Source organism: Erithacus rubecula (genome assembly GCF_903797595.1).
Source record: "Erithacus rubecula genome assembly, chromosome: 9".
NCBI classification, from domain to species: Eukaryota; Metazoa; Chordata; class Aves; order Passeriformes; family Muscicapidae; genus Erithacus; species Erithacus rubecula.
Genome location: NC_136660.1, coordinates 14,541,631 through 14,563,734, shown reverse-complemented (window position 1 = coordinate 14,563,734; position 22,104 = coordinate 14,541,631). Strand labels below are relative to the sequence as shown.

The following is a 22,104-nucleotide window of genomic DNA, read 5'->3' as shown; positions in this document are numbered from 1 at the left end:
CATTGATTTTTAACAGGTTAGAGAAACTGAGGGTCTCCAGTATCCCACCCTGAATTAATACTGACCAAATGCATGGTTTGGAACCTGATAGCTACTCTGGAGTATACACTGGTTTAGAGAGATGTTTTTGTTGGTATATAACAAGAAGGTCAGCTTTGCTCTGACTGTCTTTGAAATACCACAAATAAGTGTCCTCCATTTAAAAATAAGAATATGAAAGGGACCATACCTGTTGTGCTCCAAACAGCCTTTTAAAACTCTAAGCAGCTGCACAGTGATCAAGTTCAGTAAAGATGAAGCAAATAGTCATTGTGTAATAGTGTATCAGATACTTCCTGCTTAAGAGCATCATGAATGGTTTCCAAGAGTATGAACATTTCATAAGGTGAGACACTTGCAGCAGAGTTCCCTTTATTTCAGAACATTAAAGCACACAACCATTAAATACAATTGACACTTCTATTGTGCTATCTAAAAAGCTAGGCTTGAAGGTACACACTGCACAGATCTGGTGGCATCCACTTCAAACAAGTGGAGCATCTAAATCAAAGCAAAGGCTTCACATAAAAAATAGATCTTACTCTCTGCAACTGTATTCTTAAAAAAAATGATGGGGATGATGAGATTGAATGGAAACAAAGTGGATTACTGAAGCAACAATCACCTCCCAGATTTAATGCAGGATGTTATTTTTATCAGCTCATCTGCAGATGGCAGAAATGAAAGCTGATTAAGGCAAATGCTTCTTTAAGAAAGGCGATTTCTTGTAAACAACACAGAAATTATTTTTTACTTCATCAGAAGCTTTTTCAGGAGTGACACTTGTGATGTCCCAGGCCCCAGGGCGACCCTTGCCCCCTCACTGCTACTCTCTGTTTCTGAAGGGATTACATGCTGCTTGGTGGAATGCCAGCTTGCAGCTGGCTGTGGGTAGAACTGAGCTTTCTTTGCAGGCAGCTCCAGCAGCAAAATATGCCACCAAAAGACTCTTCCAATGGCCTGTCTGGCCTCCAGAATGAGCTTGACCTCAGGGCTTTGGTATCTGACTGGCAGTGTAGTGTTTGCAACATTTTGTGGGTTGCCCATATCAAACTATTCACCAGCACAACAATTCAGTAAAAAAAGAGTGAAAGTATAATAGAAAAAAAAGTACCTTATTTTAAAGCCATATTAAGAAAAACTAAGCTATGCTTTCATTTTAAGAGCTGCTGTGCACAAATGCTTTGATCCCAAACTAATCAGTGTCTATTAATTAATTAATTGGCACCTAACCAACATAAGTCACTAAGCAGTCAAGTTTTTTTAAGGGGAATTTCCTCTCAGCCTCTTCTCATGTCCTGACTTGGAATTTTCCTGCTTTTGTAATATATTTGACACCTTTAAAAGGCTTGTATTTTTCTCCATACATGTCTAGGCGATTCACTTTCAGTCCTGAAAAAAGACAGAGACAGGAACAAAGTTAAAAGCAGAATGCTAGGAATCACAGAGGTCTGACTAGAAATCCAGTTGTCTTGAAGCACATTAGGATTGGTTAGAAAGCTCATTTTCCTTTCTTTCACAATTTCATCGGGTTTGAAGCAGCAGATGAGAACATTCTTGTCACCTAATCATAGCTGTCTTGGCAGGGCAGCACCTTGTTTCTCTTCTACTCCAAAAGCCAACATCCTCCTTCCAAGAGATGAGCTATCTTCCACAGCTCCTGTACACTGCACTGCTTTCCAGTCATGGAGATGAAGCAAGGGACAAGATTCAGAATTCTTTTCACTCCAAGTTGTAACTGCAAGAATCAGCAATCCCTCTGCTCTTCCTTGAGGAAGGCCAGTAGCTATTAATTACCTACAGCTTCAGGTTGTTCTGTGCTTTCTCACAGGTCTGTTATCTTTGGTGTCCAGCCACTGGAGCAGCTCTATCTTGCTAGATTTAAACTAGTTTAAGAGGAAACTGCAAGATTCAGTCCTTACACAGGAACTGTTATTTACTGTAAATAGACTAGGGGCCAAGAAGACCATAGCCTGGTACCTATCCAGAAAGGTACCACGTGTACTACCACCAACTCTCATCAACTACCTTCAGTCATCCTCCTCCTCCTCCTCTCTGAATGTGAGTTCTTGCACTGTTAGAGCCTTAATCCTGCAAAGCTTGCTTGGAGAAGCATTTTACACAGGGATAACTCACATGAATTAAGTGTTTGCAGACTGAGGCCTTGTCTGCTTTAAATTTACTTTAGCACTTACCCTATAGACTTCATTCTGCTTTGATTTGCAGATTGTTTCAAAGATGAACAACTAACCAACTTCAGAAGGAAAGAGTAAGAAGGGCATTCTTCAAAATTAATACATTTTTATGACCACTAGAAAGCAAGTCAGGAGCAGCACACTAAATCATTATCCATCACTCTTCACTAAAAGGATATGTTTGCATGTTTAATGCACCAAACATGCAAACAAATGCAACAAAGAAAAATCACAGTCTTTTTTGAGCAAAACAATTGAGAATTCACAATTCCCAGGAAAGAAATCTTCCAGCAAGGGTAACTTGGTAATTTGCAGGTTGGGACAAATCAGACTTTATCATTTTGGACCAAGCTGACTTTAGATTCTGCATCTCCAATTAAATTATTAACACTTTCCCACTTCATTTCCTACACTAACTTGTTCTGCTAGCAATTTTACAATTTCATGTAATACCTCCCAACTCACCTGAAATTGCAAGCTGCTGTATCTTAAACTGGATGTTTAAACTTGGGTTCTCCTCTGGCTTGGGGGCTCCAGACTGCAGGTTTACCATGCCCTTCAGGTTTGGTAGCTTTTGAGGGGTAATTTTGCCCACATCCCATGCTAGCACCTTGTCAGAAAGGAGAGAATAGTAGTAACAGTATTCTAGGAAACAACCTCTTAAGGTCAAGTTCATGTCCAGCTTTTAGCTTGCAGGCTGGGTACAGTCAGTAGCCTGGGAGCCCTGAGAATTACCTCACTGGCTGGGAGAGGGCTCCTGCAGGTATGGGGTCTTTTTTTCACCCTGTCAGTGTGGGTCTGTGCACTGAGAACATCTTGTTCCCTTTGCTAAGGATAATTGACCCTGATGTCTGTTTGTGTCAGCTGGATCCATGAAGCCAAGACACTAACAGCATATAGACCATGGAAACATAAACACAGGAATGAGGGGGTAGGAGCAAGGCACTGGACCAAAGGAGATGTCTAAGCCAGACTAACTTTCTCAAGGCTCACTTGTTTGCCAGTTTCTTACACTCACTGGAGAAACCACAAGAGGTGGTTTGTTTGTCCTCCTCATAAACTCATAAATACAGAAAAACCTCACTTCTCTATGCTTTTAAAAATTTTTGCAATTTCAATCCCAACTCTTGATAAAAACTCTTGAGTAAAACTCATTTCTGCAGAGAGGAAAGCATGCTTGAAGGGTTTTTTTTTTTTTGTTGGTGCTTTTCTTTTAAAATGATCAAGATCTATTGTTTTTGAAACAAAATGCTACTTGGAAAGCTTTCCCTAACAATTTTAATGAATTGCTGACTGAGATATTCCAAGGGCAGCAGAAAGCTCGGAGCAGCGTATTAGAGGCTGCAAAATAGTTTGGCTCAAACTGCTTAAGAGCAAAATGGCTCCTGGTACTAAAAGGTTTCAGGGACTTTATGAAATTTAGGTCTCAACCCCAACTCAGAGGGAAGGAATCAGGAGCCCAAGACATGTTTTTTCAGACACTTTTCATTTCCTGTGCATCTTTAGGCAGATCTTTTAGAAGAAATTTTTTCTCATCTCTTGCTCCCAGTTTTTCTGTGTACCCATTTTCAAGGGTAGTGCATTTTCTTCAGAAAAATAAGTTTTCACAACATTTATTGCAAAATGTATCATGGCTGAAACTATCAGAAAAATACTGCTGCATCCACTAATATATTAATGGGTTAAAGATCAGTGTGAAAAGAGAGGAAGGGAAGGAAAAGGATACTGACAAAGTCAGAAATCAGAGCTGGTGCATAACTAAGTTTGAAAAGCAAATTTTAAAGGTAAATTTTGAATTCATAAATGTATGCTGAACAGAGTTTTCTGCCAAATGTAGAACACTGTTCCAGTATTCTGCAATATGGGTGACTTGTAGTATTGCCACCTTCAATATTTAAATAAATAAAAATTCAAGACTTACTTTAGTAACTGGGTCAAATGTATAGCTGCCTTGTGTAGCAGTGAGGTTCATGTTAAGTACGGCCTTTGGCATGTGAACTGTCATGACAACTCCTTCTACTGTTTTCCCCATATTCTGTTTTGGTCCAATGGTAACATCAAATCTTCCTGAAGAAGTATTTTCCTTAAAACTGATCATGTGCTTCACGTATACAGGAATTGCCACCAAGCTGAAAAGAGAAGACAATAGCTGAATGCATCCTGGCTAAATCTCTGCTTGAGAAATTAATGCACTTCCTCATAAACAGTTCTTCTGTTTCTGGTAGGTATTCAAGTTAGAACTGGTTTGTTTGAGAAGTGATAAGTGAAGTGATACTCTGCTCTTCAGCATCATTGCTGAAATGATTTTATCAGCAGAAAATCACAAGAAAAAGATATTTACTTAATTTTTTTCTGAATACCTTGTCCTATTCTCTCTTAATTTTGTGGTTTTTTTTTTAAAAGTAATCTCACTGAGCCAAATCTCAGAAGAGCCACTAGTCAGATCAGGCTTTAGTTTGCAGATATCTGCAGTTTGGACTTTTTTTTGCTTTACTGTCTTCATGAAGCTCAGAATCCTCCATGTCCACAGACACTTAACCATAAAGTATCTAGCACCAACAACAGTTACTAGGACTGAATATCCCTATATTGCTGCCATCTGTGATTTACTCCACTGAAAAATTATTGCTGAGTATCTGCAGGTCACTGAAAAATGGTTTTCTTCTTTTAGTAGGGACAGAGCAACAGATGAGACAAAACCTGAGTACACTCATTTCAGAACAATGCCAATCCCCCCTAGAAGGAGGAATGTGCTGCTGCTCAGGTGGAGAGCAGCAGGTGGTGTAGCTGGAGGAGCAGTGTGTGAATGCAAACGTACTTCTGGGAACTGACACGGTAGGAGATCAGCCTGAAATTCCCATCGGGAGGGATAAAGGAAAGGACTCGCTCCGACTCCCAGCGTTTGAACCGAATGCAGGGATGGAAACTGACATCGTCCAGCAGCCGTGGGTTCTGCAGGAGTGGCAAAATGGTAAGTGACATCCCATCAAGTACCAGTGGTTTGAGCAACTGAACTCCACCCAATTCCTATTTCTTGGACTCTGAGTAGCCATTATCAGAGACATCTCACTGAGCTAGATGGATTTCTGATCTCACCCAGTACAGCAGCTCCTGTGAGGGTCTTTTTAAGTACAGACAAAAGTAATTCTAGCTACTGAACTATGCAGCTTCTACAATATACTGCAAAACTCGTTACTTTTCATGAAATAGTGATAGTGATCCTAAAGTTGTTTAATCTGATCACTAAGAAAAATAAATCCTGAGCAATTAAGATTTCCAAATATAGGCTGAATTTACCATGAAAGACAGAGAAAGATCTGGCATTCCTGAGAGCTTAATACACGAATCAATAACACCTTGGATTTCTGCAAAGACTGTGGAACCTGCAGGGAAAAACAAGACACTTGACTTAACATTATTATGAAGGGCCTAACAGATGTGGTGAGGTGCAGCTAGAGGGCACAGATGACATTTGCACAACACTCAACAACATGCCAAGCCCAGCTAGGAAAGGTCATTCCAGTTACCTGTGTCCTGGCTAGCTTGCTAAAATACATGAGCCAGAGCAAACAGCCTGTCCCAAATTGGTTAATTACACTTGTGCCAGCTGTTACACAGGACTTGTACTGGATGTGCTTGAACTGGTTGCCAGCAATAAGCAAATAAGAATTTCGTAACACATCAGTTCTGAATCTTTTCTTTCATCCCTATACCCAGTCCCAAAAAAACTAGCAAGTTGTGTAGTGGTACATCAAAACAGTCAATGTCAAAATGCATTAAGTTGGTGCTATAAAACTCCAGCTAACTTTGGCTTTCACAAGTAAAGGTCGTTTAACAATGAAATTAAATATTCATCTTGATGTTAAATAAATCTATAGCAAAAAACCCCAAACCTCCAAGCAAAAGTACCAAGCATTTTACCCAGGAAATGCTCATTTCCTGAAATACCCTCTAAGTACAGAAAGGCATAAGCAGGACTCTGAACTAATTAATTAGCTCCACATGCAAAGGTAATTTTAGAAGATAGGTAGAAACTGGCTTATCTTGGCAGGGGAAAGGAGAAATGGTGGCTTTATACTTTGAAAAGAATAGATCCTGTTTCAGGTTAAAGTAGTCAACCATATCCCTATGAAACAAGATAACTTCCCTATTCTAGGGGAACAGCCTCATCTACCATAGGCCTAGTGAAGGCTATAAAAGAGTTCTTGCATTGCTAGTCCCCAAGGGATCAGAGCAGAAAAGAGTAGCTATGACTACTGCAGCAGAACCTCAGCAGGAAATTAAACAGTGATTTGGCCTGAAATACACACAGAAATTCACCATAGTCTTGATTGTACCTTCTCAGACTGAGCCCTCACACTGCTCCTGGGAATCTGAAGGAGCTAGGACAGAAACAGTCCTCAGCATGGTCTATAAGGGCCCTATAAAGGGCACCTTCTTTTAGCTTCAAGATGGGGAGAGGAAGAGCTGCACAATAGCTATTTATGACTATCCACTTCAACAGTGGCTAAAGCATTTGCTGAAGTGCTGTACAGAACCAAACCAACACTGACACTGCTACTATTCATTCAGCAGCACTGAATGAATAATCAGAGGTTTGCTCCCTGCCCCATACCACCACAAAAGGGTGTCCTGCAGTCTTCACTCTTGCTAACTGCTGGCCCCAATACTGAACAAAACACCAGGTTCCTGCCCACAGCTTTGCAGTTTTCTTTTTGCATAATTATTTTCCTTTTTCTTGGCATGTAAGTTATCAGGTTCCTCCCCAAAGTTAAATCTCAGAATAAAGACTTCTGTATTTGAAAATGATACATTTCATTCACATAAAAGAATGAAGTATTATTATTATGCTTCATAGTACTTGGCTCCAGTTTGACTATAAGGAAAACAATACTGTCCAACTATTTTGCACCAAGTTTATCTTGCTATTAAGAAAGCTAATGAAGGATTTTGTCTTCCTCACTTGAGGGCCTTCAAGAAGTACATTGTTGGAAGAACAATGGGAGGGAGATAATTTTTTCATCACATTTCAACTAGTTTTTTTTCCTATTTATATCTGCTATGAGATAATCAATATACAAACAAAAAAACATACTTCTTGTGGATGTTCTCAAAGCAGCCCAGAGCATGTTGCTGTTTTAAGGTGAACTGAAGAAATACACTTAGGTTCATAATTTTAAATTGAATATTTCTACCAAAGATATAAATGCATGTATATAAAACATATGCAGAAAAATAAGAAGATTGGATTGTATTGTCTCTAAAACATCATTAGCCACATGTAAACACACTCAAGAAACAAATACTAGTTTGCAAGGCATCTTACCTGATTTGTCTATAATTGCATCAATTTCTTCAATGACATCGAAATAGGCTTCATTGTTCGTGTATTTTACTCCTGCTCTGCGCCAAGGAATGTTGGATAACTGTCCAGTGGGAAGAGTGTCTCCCACATTACTACTGCCTTAAAAACGAGAAGGAGCTCAAAATCAGTAATTCATTACAAAAGGAATGTTTCAACTGCCAAAATTAGAAAGCAAGGCAAGGCTTGCCCCCAAGAACTGCAGGCTAGAGCCTGGACCCTACAAGGTTATCTGTGAGGTGATCTGAAGGCACTGGAGCCATGTGTGCAGATTTAACAGCTATCAGACTGCATCCTGCACAGGAAAATACAGTGCTCGAGTCAGCAGGAGGTTTGAGTGGGAGTAGATGTGGGGCTAGATCTTGTGGAGGATTTCATCACTAATTCAAAACATGACAGCTCCCTGTGAGAGCCTTAAGCCTGCTGCCCCCTTCTCCTAAGAGTTTTAGCTGGATGTCTTCAGGGCTGATTAACAAGGTAAGAGTCATTAGCAAGAAAGATGTGTAAGAAGCCTTAGGGAGGGCTCCTACAATCCTTGCTTGGAGCTGGCGTTAGGCTGAGGGTTTCACCTTGGCACCCATCTGGGCTACCCTGCATCAAGGTGACAGCCATGTCTCTACCTGACTATGTGTCAAATCCATCCAGACCCTGGCCCAGACTGGTCTTTCTGGCTTGACCTGTCCCATTCTGATGGATGTTACTGGCAAACACTGAGCTGTAGATGACCCATTATCTTCTGATCCTGTCCCCGACCTGCTGCCTCAACTTCTGGGCTCCCAACCAATGATGCCAACTGTTCCTGCTGACCTTGCTCTCACCCTTGGCTCCTGGTTCTCAATATCATCCAGCATGAGAGGAAGGCTTCCTGAGCTACATAGTTATAAAGTAAATGGATACTTTAAAAAGGGGAAAAAAAAAATTATCTTAGCACTTCTGAGGCTTAGATGACTGATGCCTGAATCCCAGCACGGTGGAAACAACTCCCTCTGCTAGAAGTAGGTCTTGGGACAGGGCCACAGCTCATGCTGACTTGTGCCCTTTAGCACAATGAGCATGGTAGTGTGTTCTGCCACGTGAAGCAGCTCCACTGAGAAGCTGGTGGCCAGCAGGTATAATTTCTACAAAATCTGCTTGGGCAGGCCCTATTCTGGCAGGCAGAAAACAGAAGTAGTTACTAGTAGAAGTAGTTACTCAAAAAACCCCTTCCTAAAGTCCACCCCTGTGTGTGCTACAATGCAGGGGGGAGGAGCTGCAACCACTTCTTCACTCCCACTGCATCTCTGAAGAGGAGCAGTTGCTGTGTCTGTCCCTCTGCAGCCTTGCAGGGTGCAGCAGTGCTGCCAGGCCAGGTAGGCAGGAGACCTCCCAGGCTGCTCTTCCCACCTGCTCAGCACTGAGCTGTTGACAGTGACAAGATGCAGGCTGCCTCGGGCAGGCGCTTTAGGCTCCTAGGGAATTTTAATAAGGCTTTAAATAAAACAAGAGGATTTGATGCTGCAACCCTTGGCTTCAGCAGTCTTAATTCTCCTTACAGAGGTCCATCTAGTCCATTCGTGTCATATTTTTTATAAGTGTAAATACCAGCATCCCAATCCACATTTAAAAAATCAAACTAAACTCCAAATAAGGGAATTAAAACTGATGAGATTTATACTCAAAGACTAAACCATATCTACTACCTTAAATACCAGCTCCTCTGAGTATTTTCTGTGTGGCCCTGCAGCCCAGCTACTCCCCTTCTCTAACACAATGTACAGGCAACCATCTCGTGTCTCTCTGCCCCCATGTGACACCTCATGGCTCACCTCCCTTGCACCCTCTTGCCAGACAAGCAGATTCCACCAGCTCAGCTGACAGACATTTGGCTTCACCACTGCAAGACAGACCCATTTACAACAGCCTGAAACAGTTGTGAAATCAAATCCATATGAATCCATGTGCTTGGTGGTGGGGGTAGGGTGGAGGTTGAGGACAGGCTATTTGCTTCCCTTCATGCTATCTGTTCCCACCTGTCAAGGATTTATTAGGTATCTATTATGTACCTTCCTATAAGGATTTCTTACAAAATGCTTAACCTTCTCCACTGCCCCTCAGTTATTCAAGGCTTGGGGTGAGCTCTGTACCAATCCCAGTGCACCTGTCTCCAGTATGTCCTGACGGTGTTGAAGCTGCTGTTCCTGAGGGACTTCAGCAGCTGTGGCTGAACCAGGCAGTGCCTCTGAGGACAGCAAAGGGGCCAGGCATGAACTGCAAACAAGGAGGGAGTTGTTTTATTCAACTCCTATTGATAAGAAGTGGCAGGACAGTGCCCTCACCTTACAGATTCACACCAATATATTATTTTTTTAGCTACAAGGAATGATGGGGCTTTTTTGAAACAGCCATCATTGCTGAAATTACATATTTTCATACCTGTGATGGAGTTGACAACAGAGCGCAAAATTGTGGGAGGCTTAATCAGCTCCTTCAGTATGTTAGATTCTGTTGCCAGTGGAAAGCCATTGTCTAGCATTTCTTCTAGAAGTTCATACACAATTACTACATTGTCCTTAATTGCCGTCTCAGAACATTCGCCAAAGTAATCCTAAACAAATTCAGAGATTACAGGAGAGAGGATTTTTATTCCTGTTAGAATGCTTTACAAAAAGAAGTTTGTTTGTTTTTTTCTTACAGAAACCCCTCCAATATATGAAGGCATTTTAGTGCCTAAACTGACTATTTCTATAGTCTGATGGCATAATCTTGTTAATGTTATATTTATCACCTAACTGGAAATCCAAGCATGAATAGTGAAATAATGTAATATGATGTACTACATTTGACTTGTGAACATTTATACATCTTAAGTTACAAGACTCCTTGTAAAATACAGATACTATCTTTTGGCATTGCTCAATCTTCACAGTGTTTCCTTTACACACAGTAAAGTAAAATTGGTGGATAAGTGATTTCTTTGCAGCTTTTTCCTCACTACAGAGTGCATGCTGCCCAACTACATGCTCCTTCTTCCCATCTACAAAATATGAACAATACAAAACCTTACAGAAAAAAACCCCAGCATTTACAAAGTAGGATTTGGGTTCTGGCGCTTTTGAGTGCACAAAATAAACCTCTTTGTATTCTATAAACCTATACTTGACTTCAAGGGGTGGTCCCAACTCCCCCTGCCTGCTAAGGGCATAGACACCTCTCACTAGATCAGGTTGCTCAAAGCCCCATCCAACCTGGCCCTGACCACTGCCACAGTTGGGGCATCCACAACCTCTCTGGCCAACCTGTTCCACTCACTATTTTACTACCCTCACAGAATAGAATTTTTTTGTAATATCTAGCTTAAATTTCCCTTCTTTCAGTTTGTACTCACTTCTCCTTGTCCTATCACTACAGTTCCTGACAAAGAGTCCCTCTTTGGCTTCCCCATAGCCCCCTCCAGACACTGAATTTTAAAATCATTGAATGGTGACAGACCTGGAAAGTATCTGCTACTCGGTGCAAAAATTCAATTACAAAGAGTGGTGGCACTTCTGTCTGTATGACAGACACAAAGAAGATTTTATCCCGATAGATGCTGATGAGGTAGTGATGTGGAGTGGAGATGACAGGAGGCACATTCTCAACATCAATTGCTTTCTCCTGAGCTTCAAAGAAATAATCGCACACAGACTGGCTCACAACGCTCTTCCAGTGCTTCTCCAAGAAGATATCACCAGAACAGTTTATAAGAAACAGGCTGTGGATCATTTTCTGTTGGAAACACATTAAAAGAAGTTAAAATAAACAAAAGGGTATGTGGACATTTCTTATTCCAGATTCCCTTCCTTATGATGGTTATTCTTTATTAACACACACTATGAATTTAGGAAAAATATCTACTTTGTTGTTTTTCTTTGAATTCCATTTTCTTTATTTAGAAGAACATTCCACCAAAAAATATTTGCCACTGGATTAAGTTGCTAATCTGTATCATAATGCAAGCACAAAGAAAGCACCCTCGTTTTCCACTTTCATCCCTATCTGGAATTTGCAATTTATTTTTTAAAGAAAAGCTGACTCCCATGAGCTGGCACTCGCTCAGACGTGCTTGCCGAAGTGAAGGAGTTACTTGCACAGAAAGTTTCTATGGCACTGCAGTTGGCCTGGCAGTTGCCCACATAACTTAGAATTGCTCTGTCTTAAAGATACAGCTCTTTAGCTTGTCAGCTTTCAGCTGTTGAACTAGAAAAGTACTTTTTCCTTGCTGGCAGATTAGTCTTATGATCTATGCCAAACTGCACTTGGGTAAAGGGTTGGAATTCATTAAAAGTACACAAAACTAGCCATTTAAATCTGATTTAATGAATAAAATTGCCTCAAATGTGCTTGGCATGCATGAAATATGTTTACATAAAATGTTTTTCACTTAAAATCTTACTTACTTAAAAGGGGAGTATGAACTGCAGGTAAGGAATGTAACTTTCTTATCTCTTTAAACATTTACAAATAACATGCCTCAGCCACTGATCCTTTATTTTATTCATGAGGCAAGAAGCTTATGTGCCTATTAAAACAAATAATTCCAAGTCTATTTCTCAACTTTCAATGTGATAGTAAGTGAACTGAGTAGGTGGTAAAATGAATAGACAATTATCTCTGCATCTACAGAGGAGACAAATGCTAGCAGACTTCAGTTTATCTCTTCAGCCTTTACATGAGACAGATACAATGCTTTGGCTGACCTCTAGCATAAAGATCCCCTTACAAAAATAAGTTCCAGTTGAAACTTGGGCTTGGAAAACAAACCAACAGTGGCTTCTCAAGGTGAAGTTAACCTCAATGTCAAGCATAAATTCATCTGTAGTGGAAGAAGCTGGCACTGGATGTTCTTCCCTTTTGCCTCTCAGGTATTGATTTGAGTAGGTCTGTAGCTCTGCAATTATCTACATTAGGAAAATGGTCCAGGCAGAAATTGACCCAGCAAAAGGAGCTGCTGGTCACATCAGCTTCCTAAAGCAAGTTATTACACTGTCAGAGAGTGCTAGAGCCAGCACAGGGCATGTGGTGGAAAGGGTAGATGATAGCAATGGAGATCCAGAATTGAAAGTTAGTCTTTGGAGGAATTCAAACATGACTGGAAAGAGACCGGACAAGTACTGGGTGTCCACACCTTGAAATAGGAAGACCATCATCCATGCTGCATGTCCAAGAGAAGCCAAATAAACCAAAAACCTATCATGGTCTTCATTATTTTTACCATATTTGGCCAGGATCTTGACCTAAAATGCAGAAAAAAAATTCTCCTTCTCTGTTAACTCTGGCACACTAACGTAAAAATAGCATGGAAGCATCTAGATGCACATGGTCCAGTCCCACAGAGATTTTAACAAGTCCAAACACTCTATGACTAAATCTCATTCCAAAATACTGGAATAGGCACTTAGCTCCACCCAGAGTGAGCTTGTGTTGCTGTGTCTGAATCTAAACTACCCAGAGTACTAACTCATCTATCAATACACTTGTAACAATGAAAAATGGTTTGGCCCTCCAGATTTTGACAAAACAAACCTATGTCTTCCAAAGCTCACCAAAGACGGTGAAGAAGGACAGACAGCTCAAGAAGGTTGTCAGCATGCTATTCCCTCCACCTAAGTCAGCAGATGTGGGAAGAGAGCCCACATCCAGCAAGAGCAGCTGGAGTTTACAATTTGAAAAGATCCAGCTTTTCAAATTCTAAACTCCAGCTGCTCCTGCACATGCATGACAGCAATGTGCTCATCTTCACTGGGGCCATGCCAGGTCTCAGATAGCTCCTGCCAAGAGCATGCTGCCTTTGGTAGCCGACAAAAAAAGACCAATAGTCAAAAGGTGGACAAAAATATTCATCTAAGCCAATATGGAATGTGAAGGGAAGTTCTTTTAGAAACCGTGATTGAAAATTTGCCTAAGAGTGGGTAAGCAAATAAAGCTACAGAGTGTTATTGTATGTTTCTACTATCTCTCCCCTGGAGCAAATTAATATCTAATTTAGTTTGTTTAAAAAAACCAGACAATTTTAATACTGTGAAAACAGCATTTTTATAAATGAGCCTTGACACAATTGCTTTAATCCAGTTCAAGTAAACATGCTCTGAATTTAGCCAGTGTTGAACATTAAAGCCTTTGAAAATCTCCTGGATAGTCACACAACAGTGGCAAATATAATCAACCACTGAATGTCACTATTGTTCAATACCTCGGCTGCCCACACATATGAAGGTGCTCAGCTATAAAGCTTAGAACAGACCTCTGTACATTTTTAAATCAATACAATAGCATATCTGTTAACAAATATCAGACCCATTTCCTATTAGATGCACACAAAGCTGCATCTAAGAGTCCAGTACAAGCAGCACTGGTAAGACTCTGCTTCCAGAGCAGCTGATCCACAGCTCGCACTGGAGGAGCTGTGTTGGACAGCAGGTAGCTTCCAATGATACACCGACAAAGAGTATCAGACACATGTGACAGTGTTTGCAAGCCCCAGCAGTTGTGCTTCTGTTAATGTTTATCCAGATTCTATTCATCTACAGATCAGAAATGGCTGCATTTGTCACAATATACTTTGAACAAGCGCAGCTGTGCAGCAGACCACACAATCATAGCAAGCTCCTGTTGCACCAAATGACTGTAATAGCAGGGCCCCTTCTTTTGCCCTAAGTTCCACTTAGGATATTAGACCATGACTTGATATGCAATCAAGGGAGGGCATGGATAGCCAGAAGGGGAGGTACCTCTGCCCTTCTTCACTCATCTGCCCCAAGCTGCCTCAGTACCAGCTGTGCTCACAGGAGTGTGGCCTCGTGTGAACGGGAGCAGCACACTGATCCAGGGGACCGGGATCCCACCCGGCTGCCTACCCTATCTTCTATGTAAGATAGGGATTACAGCATTGCCCATGACATGTATTCTGCTTCTAGCCTAAGACTTCCCTTCAAATCCTCTCACATACTCTTTTTTTTTTTTTCGCAAGTTTTAGCAGTATGCTAATTTGAAGTGCTCTGGAAAGCGGAAGCTCTCTCCTTGCAGCCTAAGTGCAGAGCAGGCAGCCACAGACACACAAGCCCTGCCCTGTCAGTCAAGGGGCAGCTCAGCTGGTACACTTCCCAGTGCTGACCACTTATAGCACTGGGGACAGCAATCTATTACACACAAGACTAAGTAATTTGATTTATCCCATACATTGTCAAGCAATTGGCACCAGCTGATTAAAGATGGATTTTATGTTGAATACCTTAGAACTGGTAACACTACAAAAATATCAATACAAGATATATAAACTACTATTTAATAAAAATAACTAACATTGCTCCAAATACAGAAGATTCCTGTTACTCTATTTTGAGTGCCAGATTTCATTTCAGGCATGTAGAGATCCCTGAATTAATTTCTCAGTACCTGACTTTCTTGTCTCATCAGAACATAAGACTTGAAAAGCAGAAAGGATTGGCAAATGCTGAACATAAGAAATCAATCCAGTAACATCAAAATTCCTCACACCAGTAGGCCAACAGCAGTGTGTTAAGAGCTGCAGCACTTTGAGGGTAAAGGTCTTGAAACACAGGCCCTAAGTTTTAAAATCACCAGAATTCAGGAATCATGAGACTCTTCTCCATGGAGCAGTGTATGCAGACACCACTTTGAAATGTCAGCACAAAACCAGTCTATGTCAGGTACTGAAAGTGTTTCTAGGACTATTCTACAGGACACGCCTCCCATCTCTCTGCTCTTAGGCCTACCTAAGAGCAGATTGAAGGAGTCCATGGATAACTATTTGCATTTAGGCCAAAGCAAACTGTTCAAGCTCATTTTCAGTAGACTGACAGCCTTTCATGTTACTGCCTAACTGCAAAGCACCTTACAGACTCTGCAGCAACTGTAAGAAGCCCTGCAGTTTTGCAGCTTCTTCTCACAGACTCCCCATCCTTCCTCTGACATGCAAAACTCCACAAGATTCTTCTCAGCTATGTCCATCCTACAAGAATCTGAAGTCCACACAGAAAAAAACCCCATATTTTAACTAAGATGCTTTCAGTGAGCTGTTTCCACTTCTCAAACTTTTCTTTTGACTAAATCTGGATTTGCAATGTTACTGATTTTCAAATTCTTGGCATGGAAACATTGGACTAAAGTCACCGCAGGCTCACAAGACAAAAGTGGAGCTCACTGGCAAGAGAGAGAGGCTGAGAGCATGGGAAAAAAGACTGATTGCATATGCTTTTCCTTAGCTACAATTAAATACTCTAAAATGTAATTAATGCAGAAATACTGTCAACAGCTGCTTTTCTGTAACACTGAGCTGAGTTATATTCAAAGCTCTGAAACCATGAAGTGAGGAATTTATCACTGACCTCTGCAATGCCCTTTAGAGCTAGTACTAATTACTGAAAACAGCTCCAAATAGGACCATCACTAGGAAAGTATTCCACAGCTTCAACATTCCCAGAATTTGGAAAGCTGCTCTGAAGGGTGGAAGGATCAGTGGGGGTAGACTGTCTGAGTCTCTGTTATGTATTTGTGGAAATGAACTTCTAGTGACAAGTGAATGGAAAGTAATCAAATGCTTACAGTAATCTGGAGAAATAAGCTAAAAATAGGCAGTTCTATTTCTATTGTGAAGCTAATATTTTTGTCACAATCAGCTTAGTCAGTACTTTAGCTTTTTCCCATAGATTCAAAATGTGCCACAAATGTGTTCCTGACCTCCCCAACCCCATTCACTGGCTTTCAAACCAGCAAACCTAATAAAGAGAAGTCCCATTAAACATCTGAACAACACTTTAAAGACAGCCAAAGTGGCAGCTCTGAAATATTGTATAATTGGCAGGACCAACCTGACACATCATTATTAGCTGTGATTCAAGTTGATAAATCTGGAAGTCTCAGGTCTACTAAAACATGAATGTTCTATAATTTCACAGTTTTTTAAATGCTGTTATTATTTGTGTGTCTTAATGATGCTTCTCAAATGTCATTAATCTTTTTACATGTAAGATGATCACATCTTAGGTATCTGCATATCAAAGTAAAAGCATTTTTGCAACCTTTTTTAAGAACTGCTTGTTGTCCCCCTCTGTTAGTCAAGCAAAATTTTGTATCTACTCTACTCAACACCATGAAATACTTGTGTCTGTACAACTACTCAGACATATTTTATCAGCAAGATCATCCTATTAAAAACTAAATGCTTTGCTTCCCAGATGTTCAGCATATATTTATCTTTGCTCTCATTTAAAACACTGTTTGTAACTTTCTGAAATTGTTTTTAAAAGGAAGTAGTCCTTTGAGAATACTCTGAAGTTGTCTTAAATCAGTGTTTGGTATCCATAACAAAATTTGCAATTTCCTCTGTGCTTTTACTAGTAGCAATTACAGCCTGTATGATAATTTGTGCAGCATTTCATCTACTGTCTGATGAGCTTTCCAATAATACACTTACATGGCACCTCTGTTCAATTTACTTCCAGTGTAAATCTTTTAACTGCTGGTAAGAGATTTCCATCTCTTGTCAACAGAACAATATTAGATTCTGAATAATCGAAAAATGTTAGATCCTAAATAACTGCAGTTCCCTTTGGGACCTGCAAGAATAGAAAGCTTTGTTGTAAAAGCTGGAAAAGCAAGAATTTCTTAGGAAAAAACCCACACCAAAACCTACAAAAATTCATTGTTAAAACTACATTTTTACACGGAGACAGAACCTTTCAAACACAACTTATATCTGAATCAGCAGCTTTAGGACTACTAAGGGACAATTTAAGAAATTCACTCTCTGAAAGCAGTACTGAATAGACAGGGCCAAATGGACACAGATATGACAGATATCATGTGACATATTTGCAGTCCATAGTATTTGCAGGAAAATAATGATAGTACTGGGCTCATCTTCCAGCCAAATCATGAAGAACTCTGAATGGACAAGGCAGCAGGATTCAATCAGGAAATCCAAGCCACAACTTTCTGAGGATGTTTTGTTCACCATGCTCTCCCAATTCACTCCTCCAGTAAGTCTGACAGGCCAGAGCAACAGTGCTACCAGCTTTATACTACTGTCTTTCACAGTCTTCACTGTCTTTGAACAGGCACTCAGGGTTCCAGAAAGGACAAGCACAGTGCCAAAGAGCCATGCACTACTGAAACACTCCATCAGAGCCAGCAAGCACCACTGGAACTCTGCTGGGCATGACAGCTCTTCCTAACATATGCATTCTGCCCCAACCAGTCCAAACACAGAGGGCAGAAAGAAGGCACATAACTTCTTGTACCTTCCTTCTCCTCCGAGAAGACAGAGCAAAGCAGCACTCTAATTCTTTTATCCTTATGAATGAGTCTCATGAATACTAAGAAGCTCCTGTTAAAAGACTGCCTTTCATACATTATGTTAAATAAGCATTAAAAAGATTTAACTTTTCTATATTAATTTTTTAAAAATTATATGTGAAGCTGTAAGTTGGGGAAAATTAAAGATATATAAGAAGAAGGTATTAAATATTTTAAACAAATTTTAATTTGGTTTCTTACATTATCATCTCCCACTGTTCAGACTTCTCTACCTCAAGGACTTCAATTTCTCTTTTCTGAATGTTCATGATAAGGTTTTTATTAAGGATTCTTCATGTAAGGAGATCTTTATATGGGAGAATAGCTGGGACTTAACTGGTGCATAACTGTCTTGCACAACAGAAAATTTAATTTCTGAATAAAGCCAGCAAAATAAAACATGAGAGGGCATGGACAATTCTTCAAGTCTGATTTTCCATTGGCAAGGAATTTTCAGATATGCGTACAGAGGCAGTAAAGAATCTGCCGTTTCCTTCCCCCAAAAGAACAAAGTTTGCTTGTGTTTTTGAGTTAGCACCCAACATGGCATATAATACCTGAGACATTTTTACAGATAAATATAATTCAGATATTTCCTCTTTTTATTTTTTCCTTTTTATTTTTTTTTCTTTAATAAATAAAGGAGAAGCTATGTATGATTCAAACCTGCTGGGAACTGCCACAGCAGAATCATTCTCATGACTGGCCTAGTCAGTTCCTTTGTAAAACACTGCTTCCATCATATTACCTCTTGCATGAGTAATTAAGGTTGGTTTTGATTTTCTTGATAATTACCTTTTCCTCTCCCATACTGCAGTCTGCCTGTTATGAACACAAATTTTCATCTCCCAGGTATGATTTTTTTCCTGGTTCGTTATAGAAAAGCTGCCTTGAATGGTGACACTAATCCTCCAGTTTGATTAACACTTTGTGGGTACGAACCATTCATCACACTAAAAGATGGTAAGTGCATTACTAATTCAAAGAAGATTTGGACTGAAACAAAAGAAAAGAAGCGACAAGCTCCACTCGGTTACCGCTGGGTACTGAGCAGGGAGGGAGCGATGTGCAGCGCGTAGTGGTGGATGATAACGGGTTTATTCCCAACGCACATGATGCAGATCCGCACTCACAGGGCCCCTTGCTAATGAAGCGAGCTCAGCACGAGTAGAACCACCATGGCTACAGCAGCGCTGCCGAACGCCGACCCAGGTGAGCCGGCGCCGCTCCCCGCCCGCCCTGCCCCGCCCGGCCCGGCCTGGCCGCGGGCTCTGCCGCGAGCGGCGGCTCCCGCAGCGCCCCTGCCCCGACACCACAGCAAAGGAGCTGCCGCGGCACAACGCCCTCAGCCCCGCGCCTCCTGCGGCGTGAGCTCTGCCCCTGCTCACTGCCGCCGGGCGGCTCCGCGCTCCGTCGGGGCCCAGAACAAGGGGGTGGTATTCAAACACGGCCATGGTTTTGTATTTAAATGGGCACCGAACGACGGAAACGGGGGCGGGTAAAACGGAAAGCCTTGGATTTGCGGGGCAGCCTCCCGGTACCGCCGCTGGCGGGGATGTCGCCCCTGCCCGACGCCGGCCAACCAGCGCGGCCGGGACCAGGCACGGGCGGCTCCCGCCTAGCAGGGATCCCGTCCTCCGAGCAAGGACAGCGCCGCCCCCGCTCCCTCACGGCCCGGGCCCCCGCGCCCCACGTACCTCCCCCGGCCCGGCACGGCCCGTCCCGCTCCCGGGGCAGCGGCCAAGATGGCGGCGAGGCCCGGCGGCGGCGCGGGGCCGCCCCCCGGCGGAGGCGCGGGCGGCCGGGCCGCTGCCTGCTCCGAGCGCCCGAGCACGGCCCCCTCCCTCCCCGGGCCCGCCGGCCCCGCCGCCGCGGCCGCCCCTCACCGCCGGTCGGCACCGCTCGGCTTCGGCAGCCGGCAGGAGCCGGGCGCTAAACCCACCCGGGCCGGCGCCGCGGCAGCGCGCGGCTGGGCAGGGACGGCGGGCGGCGCGGGCTCCGCTCCCCGCCCCGTCAGGCGCCCGGCGCGGCCGTACGTTCGTCCCGGCGCCCCCGCCCCCCGGCGGCGGTGGCGGTGCCGGCGCGGTCGGCGGGGCGGGCCGGGGCCGGCGGGCGGGCCGAGGGGAGCGGAGCGCGCCGCACGCCGCCCAGCGCGAAGATGGCAGCGGGGGAGCCGCAAGCCAAGAAGCTCAAGCTGGAGCAGAAGCAGCTGAGGTAACGGGCGCCGGGACGGGCTGTGCTTCGCCAGCAAGCCCTGCGGGTGCCGGAGGGTCGGTGCGCTGCCCCCGGCGGAGGGCGAGACACGTGCCGTCCCCGCGGTGCGGGCGGGATCGGCGGGCAGGGTCCCGCCGCGCCGGGCTGTGCGCGGCCGGGCAGGCGGGGGGTGCGGGCGGCCCCGCCGCGGCACCGGGCGCACGTGGAGGCGGCGGGGCCGTCCCGCCGCGCTGCCCCGGCTCCTGCCGCGGTACCGCTGCCCGGGCCCGGCGGTGCCGCCGCACCGCGCTCCCCGCAGCGGGGCAGGGGCCGCGCTGTGCCCCGGGGTCGGGACGGTCCGTGCGAATGAGCTGCTGAGCATCTGCATGGGTGCGGTGAAACGGAACGCTGCCCGCAGCGATGGTCCCCGTACCAGAGCACAGCTGGGGTTGTCATTCCGCCTGCCTCCCCTTGGAAAATACCCTCTGAAAAATGCCCTCATTAATACTCGCGCGAGGGTCTCTGTCCCCGTTGGACAGGAAACTGAAAATCTGCGTTATCAGTTACATTTTCTTCCAGACACGTGAATATTTAAAAAATATTTTGATATTGAAAAATCAGTGCGATTTACTATACTTCCTCATATGTATGATCACAGTACAATAGCACTGACTGAATCCCATCTGAATGATGGCCTGCACAGACATAAGTCATTTATTTTTAAATGTCATAGCAGAAAAAGGTAAGGTTTCTCAATGGAGGATGCACAGTCAAAATGAGAACTCTGAGTACTGAGGGCTGTAGAGCGGGTTTTTTTCGTGCAATTTCAGGTTTGATTTCTCGGGATTATTCAGATATGAATATAACTGTAAGATAGCTGACTTCAAGTATTCAGTGTATGGAGATAATTAATGACATAAGGCTTGAAAGGTCCAAAATTATCTTGGCGATAACTGATAATGAATAAGTAGCTAAAATATAGCATAAATGGGATGTACTTTAGTATTGAGATGAGAACAGTCTTTTTCGGTATTGATGTCCTTAGTAGAAGAGCTAATGCTATTAAATTTGTCAAAGTCAGGCTACTTGCTTCTTTGGCAACCAAATGACTTTTCAAGTTTCATAATGGTTGACAAACTCAGTTGCAGATAGTAGAAGAGGAAAGATGTAACTGAGCTCTGAATGCAAATAAATGGCAGGCAGCAAGATAAGGTCGTAGTCAAAAAGCAACAGTTATCTCTATGGCCCTTAAAGCAAGATGAAGCAATACACTTGCAGATGCAATGTTCCTGTTTATAAGGTTTATTAAAGGAAACTGCATTTTAAGGTGAAACATGAGAGAAATTTAAAATTTGAGAATATTATTGATGTACTAAGTTAAAAATGTAAAGGTTGTTTGCAGTGGAATGAAAGGCAATGGTGACATGCTTTGGTAATGACTGACTAAACTGCAAATACTACTTCTGTAAGGTATCATAGGTAAAACATGAGGAATGTTGTTAGAACTTGCACATGCTAATTCTGTTGCAAGTCATTTCAAGACGAAGTGTAAATAGGCTCCAACTCTGTTTCGTAAGAGGAGAAATGCCGTAATTAACTGGCGATCAAATAAAGTTAAGTGTGTGCTGTGTGCCACAGGTTGAACTCGTGAAGCACTTGGTGGTTGGACTAGATTTGGCAGACCTCAGCACTCATTTGAACGTAGTGGCAAGAACGTATTTGGCTGAGTGAGTGTCTCAAAAAAGGTACCAGATTGGTCGAGGTTCCATGACTTGGCTGTATTTGTAACGAGGTTTAGTTGTTAATGCAAAGCACTGCTAGTTATGCTTGGAAACAGTTAATCTATAGACTAGAAAAGAAGTGAAAGATCACTTGACAGTTTTGAGGCTCAATAACGGTGTAGTTGTTACACCAAGAATTTGAGGAGATTGTAGAAAGCAATTCCTTGTTCTCAACATGTGGATCTGAGGCTCTCCAGTCTAT

The 22,104-nt window shown here is 42.8% G+C and overlaps 2 protein-coding genes across 4 annotated transcripts in view; one reads left to right on the top strand and one right to left on the bottom strand.

The window, feature by feature from the left end:
* Window positions 1–292: 292 nt before the first annotated feature.
* Window positions 293–20,024, bottom strand: AP3M1 (adaptor related protein complex 3 subunit mu 1). 3 transcript variants are annotated; one of them, XM_079313205.1, is made up of 9 exons: window positions 19,871–20,024; window positions 11,065–11,340; window positions 10,009–10,180; window positions 7,561–7,698; window positions 5,532–5,617; window positions 5,053–5,186; window positions 4,156–4,363; window positions 2,700–2,844; window positions 293–1,431 (listed from the first exon to the last, which is right to left on the bottom strand). In XM_079313205.1, the coding sequence occupies exons 2-9, from the start codon at window positions 11,335–11,337 to the stop codon at window positions 1,331–1,333; spliced, it is 1,257 nt and encodes a 418-aa protein (XP_079169331.1). In that variant the 5' UTR covers window positions 11,338–11,340; window positions 19,871–20,024; the 3' UTR covers window positions 293–1,330. The 3 variants fall into 3 exon arrangements, with proteins under 3 accessions (XP_079169331.1, XP_079169329.1, XP_079169330.1); XM_079313203.1 differs by having other exon boundaries at window positions 19,815–19,947; XM_079313204.1 differs by having other exon boundaries at window positions 19,626–19,880.
* The window catches only part of ADK (adenosine kinase), a 269,130-nt gene continuing 267,034 nt past the window's right edge, over window positions 20,009–22,104 (top strand). The window contains exon 1 of the mRNA XM_079313206.1: window positions 20,009–20,142. Within this exon, the coding sequence (XP_079169332.1) occupies window positions 20,087–20,142 (56 nt within the window). The 5' untranslated portion in view covers window positions 20,009–20,086. The remainder of the gene's footprint in view (window positions 20,143–22,104) is intronic.

What these genes read in the sequence shown, in the direction of transcription:
- AP3M1 (XM_079313205.1), bottom strand. Translation starts at nt 11,337, where the DNA reads ATGATCCACAGCCTGTTTCTTATAAACTGTTCTGGTGATATCTTCTTG. An exon ending in TGCAATTATAGACAAATCAG is followed by an intron (nt 5,618 to 7,560) that starts GTAAGATGCCTT and finishes TTTTCCCTGCAG; the next exon opens with GTTCCACAGTCTTTGCAGAA. An exon ending in CATTTGACCCAGTTACTAAA is followed by an intron (nt 2,845 to 4,155) that starts GTAAGTCTTGAA and finishes CTTTCTGACAAG; the next exon opens with GTGCTAGCATGGGATGTGGG.